The sequence below is a fragment of the Neodiprion pinetum genome, chromosome 1, assembly GCF_021155775.2.
Source record: "Neodiprion pinetum isolate iyNeoPine1 chromosome 1, iyNeoPine1.2, whole genome shotgun sequence".
Classification (NCBI taxonomy): Eukaryota; Metazoa; Arthropoda; class Insecta; order Hymenoptera; family Diprionidae; genus Neodiprion; species Neodiprion pinetum.
The window spans coordinates 33,594,799-33,619,393 of NC_060232.1; the positions used below are offsets into that span (position 1 = coordinate 33,594,799).

Sequence of the window (24,595 nt, forward strand, 5' to 3'; positions counted from 1 at the left end):
TAACAATAGTCTGCCTTATATTGTGCCAACCAGGAGCTGCCCCGCTGTGCGTCGAATAAGAAAATTCCTTCACCTGAGATACAATCGCTGGAGAAAACATTCAGCGTGAGAGAGAACTTTTTAGTCTTTCTAAGGACAATGAAAGAGGACTACCTAGAGTGAATTTGTAGTTGATGTTGAATACGTTTGAAAGAACAGAAGTTTGTGGTGAACAAAAAAAAAAATTGTACGATATATATGTGTCAGTGCAAATATTTCTAATTGCGTGCTAAGCGCAGATTTTTCCCAAAGTTATTCAAAATTAATAACGTACTAATGAATCATCTTGTCATCTACAACGTTGTGACGGGATATTCTTGAATGCTGCTCTAGTTTCCACGTAGAAAATAATGTTTGAAACTGGTCGACGATCTGCAACAAGTACGTCTGAGCTAGGGCTCTATTCTGATCGAAGTGATCATTACCATAGAAATCGCTACGGTATTGGTGTCCGAAAGTACGTCATCGGTATAATGGTGGTCCTAGCCATCATTCTGGTATGCATTCATTCAATCTGTTTCTTAATATTCACTGTAACGCCCAAGACTCTCGGTATAAATTGAAATTATAATACAACAGTGCTATTGATAGAATTGATTGTAGTTACCCAATCGATCTAGCAATAAGCACTTAATGATTAGCTACTATCGTCTATACCAGTAAACAGTTAAGAAACACCTGCGCTTCCCTGGAGCGTAGGGGAATAGTGAAAACAAGTACCATAAAATTAAGGACAGACATTAATAGCACATATCTTAGGAGCAATAGCTAACAAACGATAAATGCGGCAATTGAATTGACTATCGTGATAACCAATATAATTGGTTGCAGAGACTACGATGCAGTATTAATTAAACAATTTTTGCCCTCTAGCTAGTGTCCATCCCGCTCAGTGCTTAGATTAAATGAGTTGAGTCAGTTGCGCATGAATGAAACTTAAACGAGTTTGGTCAGTCGTTGATGAGTACTTAGTCTTTCTCGATTACTGTTGTCTTAACGTAACTGACACATTAATGAAATCGGAGCATCATTGGTATCTACAGAAATAACAATTAATCATTTTACTAGAAAATCGAAGATTTTACTAGGCATGATTCGCTATCAATCTCAGCTCACATTCGTTGTCGTGTCTTGAGATGGGAATTTAAGGTTGCAAATTGTGTAATAAAATCGTTAAATGTCATCGATTGTAATCCGGATAGAATGTTTAAGGTGTGGTGTGTAAAATTCTGAGGATAGTATTAATCGACACAATCTCTTGAAGAAAATGTACTTAAGCTTTTGACTGCTTTTGTCGATGAAAGAATTGATTCAAGTAATAAACTTATTTCGGTAAATTCACTTTTTCGTCTAGTCAAGTTTCACTTATTTCAGATGTGCTAATTCTCTCGACTTTCTTCAGCAGTTGAATTTTACTTTTACATGGTCAGATTACGTGTTCATATATAAAATTTATTTGAATTATATTAATAATAAGTATTCACGCTGCATACAAAATTTAATCATTTCCAAGTGCAGGAGAAGCGTTATGAAATTAATACCAAATCGTCTGTAATCGGGTAACTTCTGACTCGTCTCATTAGCAAGATTAATGCGTACGGCATTATGTGTTTCTTACATTATGCATTTTTCGTCAAATATTCTCAGATGTAAAACCGAAAATGAGTTAAAAAAATATGAATAGTTATTTAGAACGTGCCAACGTAAAGATTCATTTCACTTTTCATCATAATATTGTATGAGTATAACAAATGGTTGGCATTGCCATAAATTTTAAACGTTTTCTCTGTCGATTAATGCAGAAAAAACAGTGGCATTGGATACACGAACAAAAGTGTTAATTAAAATTACATTTTCTCCTTGTACTTGAAACACACAAACAATCACGCTACGCTATGCATACGGCACGCATGAGAGCTCAAGCATCACGGGTCAGGCCACAGATTTCTATGTACCTCGCATATATGGAGCATTGAAAACCTTTTGACATGGATTGTCCTTAGCGAGTGAAAGAAGGCAGCAGCTATTAGCAACGCAATTAATGAACAAATAAGACTCTAATAACAAGCTGTATCTCATAGCGCTCTGATGATTGTTTCTTCACCTCAATTGTGATTTTAAGCATATTTCAAAATAGTAAGACATAGATCAATCACCACGCTACTGTAATAATAGTATAACGATCGTCCTCGACTAGAATTTCTATTCTCTACGCATGCTTCACACCAATGTTCGTAGTTATTAATCACAATTGCGTTTTGAAGGTAACTCGAAAGGAGGACAATAACCGAACCTTTTGGCCCTGCTTTTCTGCATTATCTTTCAGGTCTCATTCCTCTTGTACGACTTCACATCAGGAGCAACGGTGCCCAACCAGGGAGCTAAAGAGACGAAACATATTTACATACTGCAAAATGCTCTGAAAAAGCCTGTAACTCCATACAGGAAAACCACTACCACCGTTAGTACACCTGTTTACAATGGCAGCAAGACGGAATTATCGAAGATGGAAGATCGGTCAGATCTTAATTACGAGCGCGAAGATATTACGGGTGATTCCGAAGAACTTGAAGATCAGATCGCCTCTGAAACACGTTCCATAGCATTCACGAAACCAGATCCAGAATTTCGAAGTCAAAACTTGAATAATTTCAATCTAAGGCAGAAACTATTATCGATGGATCAAGATGAAAGTGAGGAGAAAGTCCGAGAGAAACAATTGTTCGACAATCACGCGATGCTTTATCTACTGAGACGAAGGTGATGTGTGTGTAAATATTTTCAGACACAATAAAGGGAATTTATTGTATCCGTCCCTTTATTCCTAAAATAACGAATTGTAAGCAGAGCGTATCACGTCGCTTCTATACAATGCGGATCTCGTTCTTCCAGGTACAAACATCCGGCTTCTGACGAAGATGCCAGCTTCGAAGAATCGCGACCGGTGCCTTTTCACTTCGAGTACAAAACTCCGATTCCAGCCTCGTTCAAACGGTCCAAATACCCACAGCTCTCGCAGTATCGATATCCTCACAACTCGAACAACATCCAGGACATCATAAAGTACCTGACCAAAGACAACGAGAAACCGAGTCGAGGAATCAAATTTTCAGGGGTCTACGTCAATCCGAAAAAGTTGGAATTCTATCCTGAGGTTGGCGAAATGATGGCAAACAGCGATAAATCTGAGGAGGAAAATCCGTTTCCGTTTGCCCACGGCTTTAGTTCGGATCCATTTTATCAGTACAAACCGAAAAACCCATCTGACGTGAATCTCTTGGCCACACCCAACGTCAGGTAGGTACACTTCTCCGCAGGCCCTTATTTCTCTTGCTAACGCGTGTGTTCAATGTCGCAGATTCCCACCGTCGGGTTTCCACAGACACGGCTCGAGCTACTACGACCAATACTACCCGAGACTGCCGATGAACATTAATGCCCAATCGTCCTCTTCTTCTGAGTCCCAGTACGATAATTACGGCTCGCGGTCAACTGTAGCCTTTGGCAAAAAACGAAAGGCACAGCCGTTCAGCGTAATGCTCGACATTTATCCCATCCCGGATGCTACTGATCCTAGCCATAAGTCGGCGAGGCCAAGGTCTGGACCAAATTACAACCATCAAAATCAGGCTTCACACGAAGAGTACGACACCAGGCGACCTCTTCCGCATAACAAGGGATTGACGTATTCTCACTTCATACCACCCCCGCAGCCAATTTCCTTGGTCGCAGTTCCTGGTTCGCAAGGCCCTCAGGACGACGAGGAGCGCCAGCAGATGATATTGCATTTGAATCTGTATCCCAAGAGACGTAACAAAATAAACAGGTACTGATTGAAAACAACGCATAATATTTTTTTCAAGACGGGTTGACTCTCTGTCATTCGGTAAGGTCAACGATGTCTGTAAGTTGATGGATTGCTGAATCAATCTTACACTTTGATTGGCAGTTGTGGACACATATTAAGGTTCGGAGTTACACGGCCGTTCGTGAGGTTTCACATGAGAACCAACTCGCGCGCGAGGTCATCAAGATGAAACGTTCAACGTAAATAATTTCACTTTGATTACGTCGGCACTAAATTATATTTTTTTATGTACATTTCTTTGTAACATGGTATCTCCGATTATACTAAGCAATTCATTGGAATGATAGTGACCAACTTCGTAAAGGTCCGTAGTTTTGGGGGTATCTTAAACTGAACTTAAATAAAATGCTATTCAGAAGAAGCCTATTAAATTTATGCGTAGCTGCCAATTAATACATGCGTAAATATTCCCTCCGGGGCCTCTTCTTACTTTATTAATTCCGTATCTTCTTAAATTATCGTTATACAAGCTTAACGCAATGGAGAGCCGTGTCCTTTCAGATTTGAATTTACACCATCATACTGTTCGATTCATCTTAATGCTGTCCTTGGTGTATTGCAGGAATCACATAATCCCAAGATCTCAACGGACGGATCAAAGGAGCGAGGATCCCGGAGAGGAAAGCGTACCGCCGCCGTTTGACATCATTGCGAAACATTTGACCGATCACTCGGCAATTCAAGCATCGAAATTTGATGAGACTCAGCTTTCTGACAACGCGGATGCTTCTTCGATAATCAATCGATACGAAGAAAGCGTTTTAGCCACTGGGAAAAAAGAAGAAGAAGCGCGTATTTCATCTCACCGAGAAAGAGGTGAGAAAACACCTGAAAATACGAGATCGATTCCTGCCAATCATAGACCGGACTTCACGGTTGAGAGTATTGGTGAAAAATTCTTAGACATGTCGAGCGAAGACCTCGAGAAGACATCGAAGGAAACATGTGAAAACTGCAAGAATTTAGAGCCTACTGACGATGACTCAAAAGTTGGTGAAATTAAAGACATTGTAATATCCAAGGACATTGATACTCCGGAGGGATTTCAAAGTTTTGCAGATGGCCTCTTAGCCACGGATTGATCCCCAATATTGTGAAATCAGTAAAACCTGACGAATCTATTACACTAAATTACTTCACTTGATTGTATTAATACTATTTTATTTCCATGTTATAATATTATTCTATTCCAACTTTATTTATCATGTTTAGCTAAGTTAATTATTAGGAGATATTTTTTGCTTTGTACTTAGTTATTCTGCTTATTTTTATTGAAAAATTGCGACATTCATTAAAGCTGCTTACTTGAGTCACGTAGGCCTTTGGGTGTATTAAATTTTTATATTTCACCTTGACATTTTCATAAATGGCGTACAAACTTTAGAAGAGATCTTTTCGCTTAAATTAAAGATTTGTTGAACGTAGCAAAGATTACTTAACTTTTGAACTTCAGAGGATATCAAATTCGAAAAGTCTCATGATGTTCGAGATACGCTGTAAGATACATTCGAGAATTTGTTTATTGGAATATTTTTGACGCAGACTCAATTTGTGAAATCTGTGCACCCTCAATTGTTGAATATCCTGAGGTACTATCAGGTTGGGAAAATGGAGTGTGTTGAAATATTTTTGGTTCGATAGATATGGAGAAGTTGAATGAGAACATTTTCAAACCATTATGATGTAAAAGTATTGTAAAATATAAATTTTTATTTATTAAACATAATTTATATTACATATGGGATTGAGGCATATAACTATCAGTATGATTATCGTCTATTTTCGCAATCTCCACAGATGCTTAAAATAATTGAATAATCGAATAGCTGAAAACCCGTGTTTTTATATACTATCGCATTCAGCGCTCCTTATAAGGTACTTTACAAAATGTGAATCATTCTTCTCATACAAACGTCTCGCAACATACATATATAGGTTTTAAGTAACCGGTTTTCACCTTTATTTTTATCGGTAATAAATAACGTAATTCCCCTTTTAGTTATATTGACATAACATTTAAAACTGCAATATAGCACCGTTTTTTAAAACTTTTCCTGCCTTCCGAAGAGGATGATTCTCCAAACTCTCTGTACAGTAAAATAAGGCGAAGAGCAGTTCAGAATAACCAAACCAAACGCCTCGCAGCGTATTAAGAATCTCGATATGCTTCATATCTGAAAACTGCTGATGCTTTAAGCGGTCAGACAATAAATTCTTGACACGAGAAAATCGTTCTACGCTCTGGAGTTGAGTGTATTCGGATGATAGAGAGCAGCATCTGCTCCCCACTCGTAAGGTCCCTCGTGGGGACCCAGAGTAACCATCGTTCCTGGGCCCAAAGTTGTGTGGGACCCAGCACTGACCATGCGTGGACCGGCCGATACGTAGCTCAGTGCCGGTCGTGGCTGTTCACGGAGGCGAGCATGTTTCATCTTTCGCTTATACCTGAAACAAAGAAATTTTCAGCATCAGTGTGTCGTGAATTATATTTCGGATTACGTAGTAGGTACTGAGGATAAGAATATTGATGATAATCGACATGCAATAGGAGAAAGAATGCGTTCAATAAGTTAATGTGATATATTGACAGCATTCATAGTTATACAGCTTGAGTCGAAATAATACAGCCTATATATGGTGATCCACAGTAGAGTACAGAACATGCGTACTTGTGTTCTCTAGCGCAATCCTGCTGACGAGGGTCTTCAAAACATGACTTATATCATTACTGAAAATCGGCGATTTTTGGACGTAAAAAATCCATAGGGGGTTGACTTTATTTCTTCTACGATTGAGGGTTCGAAAATTTTGGTCTGAGAATCGATTCACAAAAGCCTTTCTCAATTCATTGCGGCCCACAAAAAACAACACAGCACACCGAAAACCTTGTGGGAAAATCAGCTGAGAAGATGCAACGAAAATGTCTCATTTTTCGGTTGTAACTGTTGACCAGCTGCTCACAGCGACATTACAACATGCGAAATCAATTCCTCTCGCAAAAATACGTCGACATTGGTCATCATTATATCGATTATATCATGATTGGGAATCGGCGATTTTCGGACCAAAAAAATCTGTAAGGGTTAGCCTTACTTTTTTATTGGGCAAAAAATTTTGGTCTCAGATTCGATTCGGATGACTCTTTCTTGACTAATTGGACCCTCAACAACTCAGAAAACGCAGCAAAAGCAGCGTAGGACCGACAGCAGAGAGATGACGACGAAAAGAGAACCAACTGAAAAATATAGAAAATTCAGGTTCTGGTTTTTTGGCTCTAACTTTTGATCCGTTGCTCGCAGCGTAATTGTACTGCGCCCAATCGATTTCTCTCGCAAAATTACGTCGGAAAAGTGCGAGAAAGAATTGATTCCAGCACTTTTGGAAATCGCGAAAATTTTCGCCAAAAACACAAAGGGGTTAGCCTTACTTTTTTTTTTTGCAAAAAACTTTTGGTCTCAGATTCGATTCAAACGACCCTTATCTGACCAATTGTACCCTCAGCGACTCAGAAAACGCAGCGAAAGCAGCTTAGGACCAACAGCAGAGGAATGACGACGAAAAGAGAACCAACTGGAAAATATCGAAAATTCAGGTTCTGGTTTTTTGGCTCTAACTTTTGATCCGTTGCTCGCAGCGTAATTGGACTGCGCCCAATCGATTTCTCTCTCAAAATTACGTCAAAAAAGTGCACGAAAAAATTGATTCCAGCACTTTTGGTAATCGCGAAAATTTTCGCCAAAAACACAAAGGGGTTAGCCTTACTTTTTTTTTTGGGAAAAAAACTTTTGGTCTCAGATTCGATTCGGATGACTCTTTCTTGACTAATTGGACCCTCAGCAACTCAGAAAACGCAGCAAAAGCAGCGTAGGACCAACAGCAGAGAAATGACGACGAAAAGAGATCCGGCTGAAAAATATCGAAAATTCAGGTTCTGGTTTTTTGGCTCTAACTTTTGATCCGTTGCTCGCAGCGTAATTGTACTGCGCCCAATCGATTTCTCTCGCAAAATTACGTCGGAAAAGTGCGAGAAAGAATTGATTCCAGCACTTTTGGAAATCGCGAAAATTTTCGCCAAAAACACAAAGGGGTTAGCCTTACTTTTTTTTTTTTGCAAAAAACTTTTGGTCTCAGATTCGATTCAAACGACCCTTATCTGACCAATTGAACCCTCAGCGACTCAGAAAACGCAGCGAAAGCAGCTTAGGACCAACAGCAGAGGAATGACGACGAAAAGAGAACCAACTGGAAAATATCGAAAATTCAGGTTCTGGTTTTTTGGCTCTAACTTTTGATCCGTTGCTCGCAGCGTAATTGGACTGCGCCCAATCGATTTCTCTCTCAAAATTACGTCGAAAAAGTGCACGAAAGAATTGATTCCAGCACTTTTGGTAATCGCGAAAATTTTCGCCAAAAACACAAAGGGGTTAGCCTTACTTTTTTTTTTGGGAAAAAAACTTTTGGTCTCAGATTCGATTCGGATGACTCTTTCTTGACTAATTGGACCCTCAGCAACTCAGAAAACGCAGCAAAAGCAGCGTAGGACCAACAGCAGAGAAATGACGACGAAAAGAGATCCGGCTGAAAAATATCGAAAATTCAGGTTCTGGTTTTTTGGCTCTAACTTCTGATCCGTTGCTCGCAGCGTATTCGGACTGCGCCCAATCGATTTCTCTCTCAAAATTACGTCGGAAAAGTGCTCGAAAGAATTGATTCCAGCACTTTTGGAAATCGCGAAAATTTTCGCCAAAAACACAAAGGGGTTAGCCTTACTTTTTTTTTGGGAAAAAAACTTTTGGTCTCGGATTCGATTCGGATGACTCTTTCTTGACTAATAGGACCCTCAGCAACTCAGAAAACGCAGCAAAAGCAGCGTAGAACCAACAGCAGAGAAATGACGACGTAAAGAGAACCGGCTGAAAAATATCGAAGATTCGGGTTCTGGTTTTTTGGCTCCAACTTTTGATCCGTTGCTCGCAGCGTATTCGAAATGCGCCCAATCGCTTTCTCTCGCAAAATGACGTCGGAAAAGTGCACGAAAGAATTGATTCCAGCACTTTTGGGAATCGCGAAAATTTTCGCCGAAAACACAAAGGGGTTAGCCTTACTTTTTGTTTGGGCAAGAACTTTTGTTCTCAGATTCGATTCGGATGACCCTTTCTTGACTAATTGGACCCTCAGCAACTTAGAAAACGCAGCAAAAGCAGCGTAGGACCAACAGCAGAGAAATGACGACGAAAAGAGAACCGGCTGAAAAATATCGAAAATTCAGGTTCTGGTTTTTTGGCTTCAACTTTTGATCCGTTGCTCGCAGCGTATTCGGACTGCGCCCAATCGCTTTCTCTCGCAAAATGACGTCGGTGAAGTGCACGAAAGAATTGATACCAGCACTTTTGGAAATCGCGAAAATTTTCGCCAAAAACACAAAATGGTTAGCCTTACTTTTTTTTTGGGCAAAAAACTTTTGGTCTCAGATTCGATTCGGATGACCCTTTCTTGACTAATTGGACCCTCAGCAACTTAGAAAACGCAGCAAAAGCAGCGTAAGACCAACAGCAGAGAAATGACGACGAAAAGGGAACCGGCTGAAAAATATCGAAAATTCAGGTTCTGGTTTTCTGGCTCTAACTTCTGATCCGTTGCTCGCAGCGTAATTGGACTGCGCCCAATCGATTTCTCTCTCAAAATTACGTCGGAAAAGTGCACGAAAGAATTGATTCCAGCACTTTTGGAAATCGCGAAAATTTTCGCCAAAAACACAAAGGGGTTAGCCTTACTTTTTTTTTTGGGAAAAAACTTGTGGTCTCAGATTCGATTCGGATGACTCTTTCTTGACTTATTGGACCCTCAGCAACTCAGAAAACGCAGCAAAAGCAGCGTAGGACCAACAGCAGAGAAATGACGACGAAAAGAGATCCGGCTGAAAAATATCGAAAATTCAGGTTCTGGTTTTTTGGCTCTAACTTCTGATCCGTTGCTCGCAGCGTATTCGGACTGCGCCCAATCGATTTCTCTCGCAAAATTACGTCGGAAAAGTGCGAGAAAGAATTGATTCCAGCACTTTCGGAAATCGCGAAAATTTTCGCCAAAAACACAAAGGGGTTAGCCTTACTTTTTTTTTTTGCAAAAAACTTTTGGTCTCAGATTCGATTCAAACGACCCTTATCTGACCAATTGGACCCTCGGCAACTCAGAAAACGCAGCAAAAGCAGCGTAGGACCAACAGCAGAGAAATGGCGAGCAAAAAAGCACCTGCTGAAAAATGTCGAAAATTGAGGATCTGGTTTTTTGGCTGTAACTTTTGACCCACCACTCGCAGCGTATTCGGACTGCGACCAATCGATTTCTCTCGCAAAATTACGTCAGAAAAGTGCGAGAAAGAATTGATTCCAGCACTTTTGGAAATCGCGAAAATTTTCGCCAAATACACAAAGGGGTTAGCCTTACTTTTTTTTTAGGCAAAAAACTTTTGGTATCAGATTCGTTTTAAACGACCCTTATCTGACCAATTGGACCCTCGGCAACTCAGAAAACGCAGCGAAAGCAGCGTAGGAACAACAGCAGAGGAATGACGACGAAAAGAGAACCAACTGGAAAATATCGAAAATTCAGGTTCTGGTTTTTTGGCTCTAACTTTTGATCCGTTGCTCGCAGCGTAATTGGACTGCGCCCAATAGATTTCTCTCTCAAAATTACGTCGGAAAAGTGCACGAAAGAATTGATTCCAGCACTTTTGGAAATCGCGAAAATTTTCGCCGAAAACACAAAGGGGTTAGCCTTACTTTTTTTTTTGGGAAAAAACTTGTGGTCTCAGATTCGATTCGGATGACTCTTTCTTGACTAATTGGACCCTCAGCAACTCAGAAAACGCAGCAAAAGCAGCGTAGGACCAACAGCAGAGAAATGACGACGAAAAGAGATCCGGCTGAAAAATATCGAAAATTCAGGTTCTGGTTTTTTGGCTCTAACTTCTGATCCCTTGCTCGCAGCGTATTCGGACTGCGCCCAATCGATTTCTCTCTCAAAATTACGTCGGAAAAGTGCACGAAAGAATTGATTCCAGCACTTTTGGGAATCGCGAAAATTTTCGCCGAAAACACAAAGGGGTTAGCCTTACTTTTTGTTTGGGCAAGAACTTTTGTTCTCAGATTCGATTCGGATGACCCTTTCTTGACTAATTGGACCCTCAGCAACTTAGAAAACGCAGCAAAAGCAGCGTAGGACCAACAGCAGAGAAATGACGACGAAAAGAGAACCGGCTGAAAAATATCGAAAATTCAGGTTCTGGTTTTTTGGCTTCAACTTTTGATCCGTTGCTCGCAGCGTATTCGGACTGCGCCCAATCGCTTTCTCTCGCAAAATGACGTCGGTGAAGTGCACGAAAGAATTGATACCAGCACTTTTGGAAATCGCGAAAATTTTCGCCAAAAACACAAAATGGTTAGCCTTACTTTTTTTTTGGGCAAAAAACTTTTGGTCTCAGATTCGATTCGGATGACCCTTTCTTGACTAATTGGACCCTCAGCAACTTAGAAAACGCAGCAAAAGCAGCGTAAGACCAACAGCAGAGAAATGACGACGAAAAGGGAACCGGCTGAAAAATATCGAAAATTCAGGTTCTGGTTTTCTGGCTCTAACTTCTGATCCGTTGCTCGCAGCGTAATTGGACTGCGCCCAATCGATTTCTCTCTCAAAATTACGTCGGAAAAGTGCACGAAAGAATTGATTCCAGCACTTTTGGAAATCGCGAAAATTTTCGCCAAAAACACAAAGGGGTTAGCCTTACTTTTTTTTTTGGGAAAAAACTTGTGGTCTCAGATTCGATTCGGATGACTCTTTCTTGACTTATTGGACCCTCAGCAACTCAGAAAACGCAGCAAAAGCAGCGTAGGACCAACAGCAGAGAAATGACGACGAAAAGAGATCCGGCTGAAAAATATCGAAAATTCAGGTTCTGGTTTTTTGGCTCTAACTTCTGATCCGTTGCTCGCAGCGTATTCGGACTGCGCCCAATCGATTTCTCTCGCAAAATTACGTCGGAAAAGTGCGAGAAAGAATTGATTCCAGCACTTTCGGAAATCGCGAAAATTTTCGCCAAAAACACAAAGGGGTTAGCCTTACTTTTTTTTTTTGCAAAAAACTTTTGGTCTCAGATTCGATTCAAACGACCCTTATCTGACCAATTGGACCCTCGGCAACTCAGAAAACGCAGCAAAAGCAGCGTAGGACCAACAGCAGAGAAATGGCGAGCAAAAAAGCACCTGCTGAAAAATGTCGAAAATTGAGGATCTGGTTTTTTGGCTGTAACTTTTGACCCACCACTCGCAGCGTATTCGGACTGCGACCAATCGATTTCTCTCGCAAAATTACGTCAGAAAAGTGCGAGAAAGAATTGATTCCAGCACTTTTGGAAATCGCGAAAATTTTCGCCAAATACACAAAGGGGTTAGCCTTACTTTTTTTTTAGGCAAAAAACTTTTGGTATCAGATTCGTTTTAAACGACCCTTATCTGACCAATTGGACCCTCGGCAACTCAGAAAACGCAGCGAAAGCAGCGTAGGAACAACAGCAGAGGAATGACGACGAAAAGAGAACCAACTGGAAAATATCGAAAATTCAGGTTCTGGTTTTTTGGCTCTAACTTTTGATCCGTTGCTCGCAGCGTAATTGGACTGCGCCCAATAGATTTCTCTCTCAAAATTACGTCGGAAAAGTGCACGAAAGAATTGATTCCAGCACTTTTGGAAATCGCGAAAATTTTCGCCGAAAACACAAAGGGGTTAGCCTTACTTTTTTTTTTGGGAAAAAACTTGTGGTCTCAGATTCGATTCGGATGACTCTTTCTTGACTAATTGGACCCTCAGCAACTCAGAAAACGCAGCAAAAGCAGCGTAGGACCAACAGCAGAGAAATGACGACGAAAAGAGATCCGGCTGAAAAATATCGAAAATTCAGGTTCTGGTTTTTTGGCTCTAACTTCTGATCCCTTGCTCGCAGCGTATTCGGACTGCGCCCAATCGATTTCTCTCTCAAAATTACGTCGGAAAAGTGCACGAAAGAATTGATTCCAGCACTTTTGGAAATCGCGAAAATTTTCGCCAAAAACACAAAGGGGTTAGCCTTACTTTTTTTTTGGGAAAAAAACTTTTGGTCTCGGATTCGATTCGGATGACTCTTTCTTGACTAATTGGACCCTCAGCAACTTAGAAAACGCAGCAAAAGCAGCGTAGGACCAACAGCAGAGAAATGGCGAGCAAAAAAGCACCTGCTGAAAAATGTCGAGAATTGAGGATCCGGTTTTTTGGCTGTAACTTTTGACCCACCACTCGCAGCGTATTCGGACTGCGCCCAATCGATTTCTCTCGCAAAATTACGTCGGAAAAGTGCACGAAAGAATTGATTCCAGCACTTTTGGAAATCGCGAAAATTTTCGCCAAAAACACAAAGGGGTTAGCCTTACTTTTTTTTGGGCAAAAAACTTTTGGTCTCAGATTCGATTCGGATGACCCTTTCTTGACTAATTGGACCCTCAGCAACTTAGAAAACGCAGCAAAAGCAGCGTAGGACCAACAGCAGAGAAATGACGACGAAAAGAGAACCGGCTGAAAAATATCGAAAATTCAGGTTCTGGTTTTTTGGCTCTAACTTCTGATCCGTTGCTCGCAGCGTATTCGGACTGCGCCCAATCGATTTCTCTCGCAAAATTACGTCGGAAAAGTGCACGAAAGAATTGATTCCAGCACTTTCGGAAATCGCGAAAATTTTCGCCAGAAACACAAAGGGGTTAGCCTTACTTTTTTTTTGGGCAAAAAACTTTTGGTCTCAGATTCGATTCGGATGACCCTTTCTTGACTAATTGGACCCTCAGCAACTTAGAAAACGCAGCAAAAGCAGCGTAAGACCAACAGCAGAGAAATGACGACGAAAAGAGAACCGGCTGAAAAATATCGAAAATTCAGGTTCTGGTTTTTTGGCTCTAACTTCTGATCCGTTGCTCGCAGCGTATTCGGACTGCGCCCAATCGATTTCTCTCGCAAAATTACGTCGGAAAAGTGCGAGAAAGAATTGATTCCAGCACTTTCGGAAATCGCGAAAATTTTCGCCAAAAACACAAAGGGGTTAGCCTTACTTTTATTTTGGGCAAAAAACTTTTGGTCTCAGATTCGATTCAAACGACCCTTATCTGACCAATTGGACCCTCGGCAACTCAGAAAACGCAGCAAAAGCAGCGTAGGACCAACAGCAGAGAAATGGCGAGCAAAAAAGCACCTGCTGAAAAATGTCGAAAATTGAGGATCTGGTTTTTTGGCTGTAACTTTTGACCCACCACTCGCAGCGTATTCGGACTGCGCCCAATCGATTTCTCTCGCAAAATTACGTCAGAAAAGTGCGAGAAAGAATTGATTCCAGCACTTTTGGAAATCGCGAAAATTTTCGCCAAAAACACAAAGGGGTTAGCCTTACTTTTTTTTTAGGCAAAAAACTTTTGGTCTCAGATTCGATTCGGATGACTCTTTCTTGACTAATTGGACCCTCAGCAACTCAGAAAACGCAGCAAAAGCAGCGTAGGACCAACAGCAGAGAAATGACGACGAAAAGAGAACCGGCTGAAAAATATCGAAAATTCAGGTTCTGGTTTTTTGGCTTCAAATTTTGATCCGTTGCTCGCAGCGTATTCGGACTGCGCCCAATCGCTTTCTCTTGCAAAATGACGTCGGAAAAGTGCACGAAAGAATTGATTCCAGCACTTTTGGAAATCGCGAAAATTTTCGCCAAAAACACAAAGGGGTTAGCCTTACTTTTTTTTTGGGCAAAAAACTTTTGGTCTCAGATTCGATTCGGATGACCCTTTCTTGACTAATTGGGCCCTCAGCAACTTAGAAAACGCAGCAAAAGCAGCGTAGGACCAACAGCAGAGAAATGGCGAGCAAAAAAGCACCTGCTGAAAAATGTCGAAAATTGAGGATCCGGTTTTTTGGCTGTAACTTTTGACCCACCACTCGCAGCGTATTCGGACTGCGCCCAATCGATTTCTCTCGCAAAATTACGTCGGAAAAGTGCACGAAAGAATTGATTCCAGCACTTTTGGAAATCGCGAAAATTTTCGCCAAAAACACAAAGGGGTTAGCCTTACTTTTTTTTTAGGCAAAAAACTTTTGGTCTCAGATTCGATTCGGATGACTCTTTCTTGACTAATTGGACCCTCAGCAACTCAGAAAACGCAGCAAAAGCAGCGTAAGACCAACAGCAGAGAAATGACGACGAAAAGGGAACCGGCTGAAAAATATCGAAAATTCAGGTTCTGGTTTTCTGGCTCTAACTTCTGATCCGTTGCTCGCAGCGTATTCGGACTGCGCCCAATCGATTTTTCTCGCAAAATTACGTCGGAAGAGTGCACGAAAGAATTGATTCCAGCACTTTTGGAAATCGCGAAAATTTTCGCCAAAAACACAAAGGGGTTAGCCTTACTTTTTTTTTGGGCAAAAAACTTTTGGTCTCAGATTCGATTCGGATGACCCTTTCTTGACTAATTGGACCCTCAGCAACTTAGAAAACGCAGCAAAAGCAGCGTAGGACCAACAGCAGAGAAATGACGACGAAAAGAGAACCGGCTGAAAAATATCGAAAATTCAGGTTCTGGTTTTTTGGCTCCAACTTCTGATCCGTTGCTCGCAGCGTATTCGGACTGCGCCCAATCGATTTCTCTCGCAAAATGACGTCGGAAAAGTGCGAGAAAGAATTGATTCCAGCACTTTCGGAAATCGCGAAAATTTTCGCCAAAAACACAAAGGGGTTAGCCTTACTTTTTTTTTGGGCAAAAAACTTTTGGTCTCAGATTCGATTCAAACGACCCTTATCTGACCAATTGGACCCTCGGCAACTCAGAAAACGCAGCAAAAGCAGCGTGGGACCAACAGCAGAGAAATGGCGAGCAAAAAAGCACCTGCTGAAAAATGTCGAAAATTGAGGATCTGGTTTTTTGGCTGTAACTTTTGACCCACCACTCGCAGCGTATTCGGACTGCGCCCAATCGATTTCTCTCGCAAAATTACGTCAGAAAAGTGCGAGAAAGAATTGATTCCAGCACTTTTGGAAATCGCGAAAATTTTCGCCAAAAACACAAAGGGGTTAGCCTTACTTTTTTTTTAGGCAAAAAACTTTGGTCTCAGATTCGATTCGGATGACTCTTTCTTGACTAATTGGACCCTCAGCAACTCAGAAAACGCAGCAAAAGCAGCGTAGGACCAACAGCAGAGAAATGACGACGAAAAGAGAACCGGCTGAAAAATATCGAAAATTCAGGTTCTGGTTTTTTGGCTTCAACTTTTGATCCGTTGCTCGCAGCGTATTCGGACTGCGCCCAATCGCTTTCTCTTGCAAAATGACGTCGGAAAAGTGCACGAAAGAATTGATTCCAGCACTTTTGGAAATCGCGAAAATTTTCGCCAAAAACACAAAGGGGTTAGCCTTACTTTTTTTTTGGGCAAAAAACTTTTGGTCTCAGATTCGATTCGGATGACCCTTTCTTGACTAATTGGGCCCTCAGCAACTTAGAAAACGCAGCAAAAGCAGCGTAGGACCAACAGCAGAGAAATGGCGAGCAAAAAAGCACCTGCTGAAAAATGTCGAAAATTGAGGATCCGGTTTTTTGGCTGTAACTTTTGACCCACCACTCGCAGCGTATTCGGACTGCGCCCAATCGATTTCTCTCTCAAAATTACGTCGGAAAAGTGCACGAAAGAATTGATTCCAGCACTTTTGGAAATCGCGAAAATTTTCGCCAAAAACACAAAGGGGTTAGCCTTACTTTTTTTTTAGGCAAAAAACTTTTGGTCTCAGATTTGATTCGGATGACTCTTTCTTGACTAATTGGACCCTCAGCAACTCAGAAAACGCAGCAAAAGCAGCGTAAGACCAACAGCAGAGAAATGACGACGAAAAGGGAACCGGCTGAAAAATATCGAAAATTCAGGTTCTGGTTTTCTGGCTCTAACTTCTGATCCGTTGCTCGCAGCGTATTCGGACTGCGCCCAATCGATTTTTCTCGCAAAATTACGTCGGAAGAGTGCACGAAAGAATTGATTTCAGCACTTTTGGAAATCGCGAAAATTTTCGCCAAAAACACAAAGGGGTTAGCCTTACTTTTTTTTTGGGCAAAAAACTTTTGGTCTCAGATTCGATTCGGATGACCCTTTCTTGACTAATTGGACCCTCAGCAACTTAGAAAACGCAGCAAAAGCAGCGTAGGACCAACAGCAGAGAAATGGCGAGCAAAAAAGCACCTGCTGAAAAATGTCGAAAATTGAGGATCCGGTTTTTTGGCTGTAACTTTTGACCCACCACTCGCAGCGTATTCGGACTGCGCCCAATCGATTTCTCTCGCAAAATTACGTCAGAAAAGTGCGAGAAAGAATTGATTCCAGCACTTTCGGAAATCGCGAAAATTTTCGCCAAAAACACAAAGGGGTTAGCCTTACTTTTTTATTGGGCAAAAAATTTTGGTCTCAGATTCGATTCGGATGACTCTTTCTTGACTAATTGGACCCTCAACAACTCAGAAAACGCAGCAAAAGCAGCGTAGGACCAACAGCAGAGAAATGACGACGAAAAGAGAACCGGCTGAAAAATATCGAAAATTCAGGTTTTGGTTTTTTGGCTCTAACTTCTGATCCGTTGCTCGCAGCGTATTCGGACTGCGCCCAATCGATTTCCCTCGCAAAATTACGTCGGAAAACTGCGAGAAAGAATTGATTCCAGCACTTTCGGAAATCGCGAAAATTTTCGCCAAAAACACAAAGGGGTTAGCCTTACTTTTTTTTTGGGCAAAAAACTTTTGGTCTCAGATTCGATTCAAACGACCCTTATCTGACCAATTGGACCCTCAGCAACTCAGAAAACGCAGCAAAAGCAGCGTAGGACCATCAGCAGAGAAATGACGACGAAAAGAGAACCGGCTGAAAAATATCGAAAATTCAGGTTCTGGTTTTTGGGCTCCAACCTTTGATCCGTTGCTCGCAGCGTATTCGGATTGCGCCCAATCGATTGCTCCTTCAAAATCACGTCGGAAGAGTGCACGAAAGAATTGATTCCAGCACTTTTGGAAATCCCGAAAATTTTCGCCACAAACACAAAGGGCTTACTTTTTCCACGATTTCGGGGCCGAAAAATTCTTGTTTTCGCATCGTTCTAAAAGACCTTTTCCAGAGCAATCGCGGCCTAAGGAAACCAGAAAACACAACCAAGACCTTGTCGGAAAATCAGCTGAGAATCAGCCTGAAAATCTTAAAATTTTGGACTGAAAGATCGAAACGGTTCTTTCACCTCTTCTTTAATTCCGGAGCCAGACGTTTATTGTCTTGAAATATATGTACGGACTTTCTCTACACTAAGTGTACTCTTAGGAAACCAGAAAAAGCAACCAATGCCCTGTGGGAAATGTGTTTGAAGAAAGGTGATTTAATTCATATCCATGCAGTTACATCAATTCAGGTTACATAAAATAGTCAGAAGGCAATGTTATACATAATATATCGTTTACTACAGAAATGCGTTGCGCTTGTAGGCAAGTCGTCACCTCAACTATACGTACTTACGACGATAACGACTTACTGATACATAATTTGTCATATTCTACTTAAGATGTTGTACATCGCATTTTTCTGACCTATTTTAATAACTCATATCATAACCCAATGTTGAATCATACTTTCTTATTTTCTTTAGTCTTTCACATTAATACCATTTGGTCACTTGTTCAATCACTTCACAGTGACACACACACACTTGTGTTGGAATCAAGGCATATTAAATAAACATCTGAAACTTGGTAGCTTCGAAGTTGCAACTATTCTTCTCCACCTTTCCCCTAACCCTGTTCCAGTTTCATGTATTTTGGCTCTAACTTTTGATCCGTTGCTCGCAGCGTTTTTGGAGTGTGGGCAATTGATTCCCCCGGCAAAACTACATTGATACATTGCATCAAAGATTTGTTTTGCAAAATCGTTGAAATTTAGAGAAAAGTCTATAGCAATATTTTTTCTTTGTGCAAAAAAATTTTAGTTACCGAATTGATATGTGTGACCGTTTGTGGACTACTCAAACATCTAAGATTTCGGAAAAGGCTTCGAGATCCTCGTCGGTCCAATAGCTGAGAAAATTGGGAAAAATCGTTAAAAAATTCGTAGTTTTTTCACTATTACTTTCGATTCACTGCTCTTACTCACTCAATAGAACTTTATAGAGTAGAAGTACTTTGTACTGGATCTTTTCGTTACGATGTTCTTCCAATTTTTCCGGCATTATTTCAAGTGACGAGTTGTAGATAGAGGTGTATCTTCTCTTTATATGGGTCACAGAGTACAAAGAGAGATCACATACTCCTTTCTCACTCTCTATGCTTGCTCATATACTTGCTGGATTTCACCGCTGGGGGAAGTCAGTTTTTTTTCACAAAGAAAGTTACACAACTAAACAACTACTACGAGCAACTAAAGGGGAAAACCTTGTGGGGAACACAGTGAAGTAAAAATCCTCAAGCCTACCATTTGGTTATGAAGTCCTGTGATTTCCAGATTTTTTCATCGATCCTTATCCAGGATTATTCCGGGAGTTTGTCGCACAAACCGCTAAATCGATATCCAAACCGACATTTCTCTAAAAACTTATTTTTCGGATTCGCGAGGCTCAAAAACGTAAAAAGCCGTCAAAATTGTAAGAATCATTACTATTGTTACATCAGCAGAAAGTAGAAATGACGTTCAATTCATTCGAATAATAACCTCCGTGCATTTTTCAGATTATAAGTCTCGAACGAAAATTCGGCACTCATCTTTTCGTATCTTCTCTGTGTACTAACGCGTTGTAAAATATTAATTCAAAAGTAATTTTACTCACTTTGCGTGCATGCAGCAGAGCGTACAGCTGGAAATAATCGCGGCAATCCCGACCAGAGCAGCGATGGCAAGTACCCACATCTGTGTCATAGAGGCATCGGCCCTTGCAACGAGAGCAGCGCAGTGCTGAACCGTACCGACGTTGTACTGCTGATACACCCGCTTCAATTCCTCGTTTTTAGGGTCTGTTAACAAGGCTTTCATTTCGTTGAGATCGTAGGACTCCTTTCCAACCATTTGGAAGCACGAACTAGTCGACGAAAAGTCCAAGGAATTATCTTCCTTCGAATAAAACTGTGTGTCGTAGACGTTCACCTCAACGGGAAGCGACAAGGCCTGTTGCACGGCCTGCTCAAAATTCTCCAACGATTTTCTCACCTCGACTGGAGGCTTGGAGAAGACGAACTTAAGCATGTCTCGGTCTCGTACTAGGAAAATCTTCACTGTGATGTTCGTCTCTCTTCCTGGCGTCACGGAATTATTCGCCGATATCGGAACTTCCATAAAACCGTCGGCGAATCCTGTCATTGAACTGGTTGTCCTTAGCTCTCCAGTTTCCGGATTTAGCGAAAATATAGAGGTCATTTTCTCTCGCGATATCGATGGATCGACAACTGAAGTAAATGATACGTCACCCATATTGTAGTTCATCGGCAAGGCGTCCGAATCTGCGTCCGTGGCTTCCAACGTCAAAAGACTGGTGTCAATTGGTACGTTCAGTCGAACTCCCAGCGTGAAATTCCCTTTTTTAAACTTAGGTTTGTTATCGTCAATGTCCAATATCCTTATCAAGACTTGCCGCTCAGAAGGATCTTGCCGATTGTACGGCTTTGGTGTGAGCTCAGATTTTTTTATTGGAAACTTGAAGCACTTCACGGTGATAAGGTGGCGGTCAAATTGTTCACGATCCAATCGCCCTGTCGATTTTATTATTGCAGAATTATTGTCCGATCTTTCTATAGAAAACAGGCCAGCTTCGTTTCCGTATACAATTACGTAATCGATCATCCCATTCTCCTCGATGTCTTCGTCAATCGCTTCGACGACTCCGATATTTGTTCCGATTGGAACTTCCTCATAAGTGCTGATCTCAACTGGCGGACTGTCTAAGCTTCGCTTGAAGTGCGGCTTGTGGTCGTCAATATCGTTTATAATCACTTGAAGAATACGAGTCGCTTGCTGGGGGGGATCGCCAAGATCCTGAGCTACGAGAATCAGCGTGTAGCTGTCTTTGGTTTCACGGTCTAATAGCTTTTTCGTCGTTATTAACCCAGTCTCACTGTTAATGCTGAACGAACTTGCGTCGTTCCCAAAATTTCCCTCCTCAAGAAACTTGAAGGTTATTTTCCCGTTCGGTAAATTTGGATCATCTGGATCCGAAGCAACGACTTGAAAGACCGGACTTCCGGTAGTCGAGTTCTCCGCGATATGAGCCACCTCGTCCAGAGTTGGCCTGATGATAAGGGGAACACCGTCATTGCTGACAACGTCACCAATGTAAAGAACCAACGCAACGTCCGTAAAAAGGACAGGATCTCCTCCATCCTGAGCCCTGACTCGCATGTTGTAAGGTTCCGTTCTTCCTTTGCCAGTCAGTTGCCCAGCAGAAGAGATTTCGCCGGTAGAGTGATTTATCTTGAAGAGACCTGAGCAGCACGATCACGAGATGTTAAAGGTACCAGTAGCACATCCAACTAATCAGTGCTCCAATAAACACCTCGCATGAAAAAATACCTACCATTAGCTTCTCCTTCGTCGATAATGTCAAAGTGAATCGTTCCTCCTTTACCCTCGTCAGGATCAACCGCAGTAATATTTACAACGCTGATGCCTGCTGGCGCATTTTCTGGTACCACAGCTGTGTAAGACTCCTGAGGAAAGCTGGGGGCGTTGTCATTCACATCTAAAATATCAACGGTGACTAATGCTCGACTCGTTTTCTGCTCCGCGCCACCCTGAGGCATATCTGTAGCGATAACATAGAATCGCAGAACGGATTGTCTCTCTCGGTCAAGTGTTGTGTTAGCTGCGATCTACGACAAGAATTGAATGTCACAAAAAATACAGTCAATATTTTGACTACTACTGAAAGAAAATTGAATTCTATACTCACGAGAATGTTTCCACTGATTGGATCGATTTCAAACAAATTTGCATTTTCACCGGTCAAAGCGTATCTGACTTCGCCAAACCCTCTCTTCACTTCCTGTTCCGTATTCGAGCTGTCCATATCCGTAGCCTTGACATTCAGGATAATTTTAGATGCCGCGGACGATTCGAGTACGGAAATTTTATAGTCTTTTTGGTTGAAAATCGGGCTGTTGTCATTTATGTCTAGCACTGACACGATCACCTTAGCTTCCGACATGCTTCGACTTATTTCGTAATCTCTGGCCAAGGCTCGAACTTTGAAGCGAAGAATCTGGTCAGAAAAAGGACAAATTGATCATCCGTTACATCCACATAATGACGAATTCATCGAGAACCATTTTTGGTTTGTACCTTGTCGCCTAGATTTTCATAATCCAGCCTTTTGCTCAAGACTACGTTCCCGCTTTGAACCCCAACGTTAACGTAACCTTCGTCATCGTCATCACGAATCAATTCGAACGTTTCAACCGGTCGACCAGTCGCTGGTTCCCTGGCAGACAGCATCAGCAGAGTCGTTCCAACCGGTTGCTCTTCAGGAACTGACACGCGAATTACTGGATTATTCGCTGACCATCCAGGATTCGTGAAAATCGGATTATCGTCACTGTAGGCTTGAACGTAAATCGTGACTTCAACTTCGGTGACCTGTTTCTCCTGGTCAACAACAGCGTTGAGGTCTCTGGCCTGAACCGTGAGAATAATTACCGCCGCGACTTGGTAATCCAAAACCTGATTAACTGTTATTAAACCAGTGGTAGAGTTTATTTTAAATGCTGTTTTGTAATCGTACGGAGTTGTACTTTTCAAAGCAACTCCTGTCTTGTCAACGGCTCTTATCGGCTCGATCAAAGTATACTCAATGTTCGCATCAGAATCTGGATCAGTTGCGGTAACCCTGAGAACGGAATCACCTGCAATGGAAGATATGCATTGAACCTGACTGTGATCCGATAATCGCAGATGTCTGATCACTGAAACTCATACTCACCAATGGCGGCTCTCTCCGATACGTACATTAAATACGTCGAGTTATTGAAAACAGGTGGCTTGTTATTAACATCGATAATGTTCACAGCTACCGTTGTAGTAGCCGTCTCTCTAACCGGTGTTCCAGAATCAACTGCATACACGATCACATTGTACTTGTCTCCACCGGATTCCATATCCAGTCTTGCGTCCGGTGAAACCGTTATAATACCGGAACTGCAAGAAAAATATTTTAAAATTTCCACAAGTTTGAAAAACCAAATTAAGCCTCTCGGCTTTTATTTGTGAGGTTTAAAATTCAAAATGTTTTCGAGCTCTCGTACCTCTGGTTGATTACGAAGTTATCCTTCGCCCCACTGGCAATGTAATACTGCAGTAAGCTATCTCTTCCATCAGGATCGTTCGCTGTCACTTTAACAACTTCTGTCCCAGGTGTAGCGTTTTCCAGTAGACGTGCCCGATAAGTGTTGGGTCCCGGTGCTCCAGCTTTATAGTTACCCCGAAATATGGGTTTCTGATTACCAGGAACACCAACGCGGACGAAGAGCTTGGTTTCAGAGTACAGAGGTGGCTTTCCTTTGTCAGTTGCTCTGATGCTGAGTTCGTAGAGACCGCGTTCTGTATCGCCAGATCGTGCTGGCTTTTGCATCCCGACTTCACCTGTTTCTGGATCAACCTAAGGACGTAAGATTATTAATCGTTATATTGTTTTTGATAAGAAAAAATTCACAGTCAGGAATCTTTAATACCTTAAAAACATTTTCCGTCATACTGTTATGATGACCGATCGAGTACGTCACTTTTCCATCCCCCTGAGTTGGACCATCAACATCCGTAGCTCTGACGAATAACTGTGGTTCAAAACTCAATGCTTCTTCGCGGACAGTTCTCGAGTATTCTTTCTGTTCAAAGATGGGCTCGTTGTCGTTCACATCTTGGACTTCGATCAGAATGTTGACAGTTGAAACTCTGCCTCCGCCATCCCTGGCTTCCATTGTTAATGAGTAAGACTTTTGAACCTCGTAGTCGAGTGCCTTCGCAACAGAAAGCCCACCTCTCTTTGGGTCGGTTTCGAATTTGTCAGTACCAAAACCACGAAGATTGTAAGTTAGTTCTCCGAACTCTCCACTATCTTTGTCTACTGCAAATACTTCACCGAAATGAGTACCTGGGACTGCATCCTCAGGTACTGCGAGCTTGTAGACTGATTGCGAAAACTCTGGACTGTGGTCATTCGCGTCTAAAAGCTTAATGTGTACTCTGGACGATGCAACCTTCGAAAAAATTCAAAGAAAATTCAACAATTTTCATCCCCCAGACAATACTGGCTAGTAAGTGATAAATTTTTCTACATGTGAACGTGACGCATGGCAAATTCAACAACTCACCACTTTACCAGCTACAGAAGCCGTGACGTCGAACTCTAATGTTCTTTTTGTTTCATCTTCAACATCGTAGTCCAAGACCGATTTATTATTCGCTCTCACAACGACAGGTACTCTTCCCTGAGCCTGTTGAGGACTGACTGAAAACGCTTGGCTGATATTTGGATATCCAGGTGCATCCCTTAAAGCCAAGGAGAACTTTGCATTATCACCAACGTCACCATCGCTGACTACCATATTTAAACCTGTAAAATAATTTGAAACCATCCTGAGT

General features: G+C 41.7%; 2 protein-coding genes across 4 annotated transcripts in view; one reads left to right on the plus strand and one right to left on the minus strand.

Moving 5' to 3' along the window:
• On the plus strand, nucleotides 1-5,652 carry LOC124210629 (uncharacterized). The gene is made up of 5 exons (XM_046608789.2): nucleotides 1-536; nucleotides 2,366-2,799; nucleotides 2,932-3,336; nucleotides 3,398-3,865; nucleotides 4,470-5,652. The coding sequence occupies exons 1-5, from the start codon at nucleotides 390-392 to the stop codon at nucleotides 4,987-4,989; spliced, it is 1,974 nt and encodes a 657-aa protein (XP_046464745.1). The 5' UTR covers nucleotides 1-389; the 3' UTR covers nucleotides 4,990-5,652.
• Cad74A (cadherin 74A) overlaps nucleotides 5,600-24,595 on the minus strand; it is a 23,909-nt gene continuing 4,913 nt past the window's right edge. The window contains exons 6-16 of one of the 3 annotated variants that reach the window (XR_006881272.2): nucleotides 24,325-24,566; nucleotides 23,686-24,210; nucleotides 23,260-23,612; nucleotides 22,938-23,152; nucleotides 22,301-22,860; nucleotides 21,912-22,220; nucleotides 21,537-21,831; nucleotides 19,800-21,444; nucleotides 19,130-19,331; nucleotides 18,970-19,053; nucleotides 18,355-18,866 (exon numbers count right to left, since the gene is read on the minus strand). Coding sequence is in view for 2 of the 3 variants with exons in the window: in XM_046608782.2 (XP_046464738.1) it covers nucleotides 6,142-6,352; nucleotides 19,800-21,444; nucleotides 21,537-21,831; nucleotides 21,912-22,220; nucleotides 22,301-22,860; nucleotides 22,938-23,152; nucleotides 23,260-23,612; nucleotides 23,686-24,210; nucleotides 24,325-24,566 (4,355 nt within the window). In the remaining variant the exon portion in view is untranslated. Of the gene's footprint in view, nucleotides 6,353-18,354; nucleotides 19,332-19,799; nucleotides 21,445-21,536; nucleotides 21,832-21,911; nucleotides 22,221-22,300; nucleotides 22,861-22,937; nucleotides 23,153-23,259; nucleotides 23,613-23,685; nucleotides 24,211-24,324; nucleotides 24,567-24,595 lie in introns of those variants that run through there. The other 2 variants (XM_046608782.2, XM_046608784.2) reach the window with 2 other exon arrangements.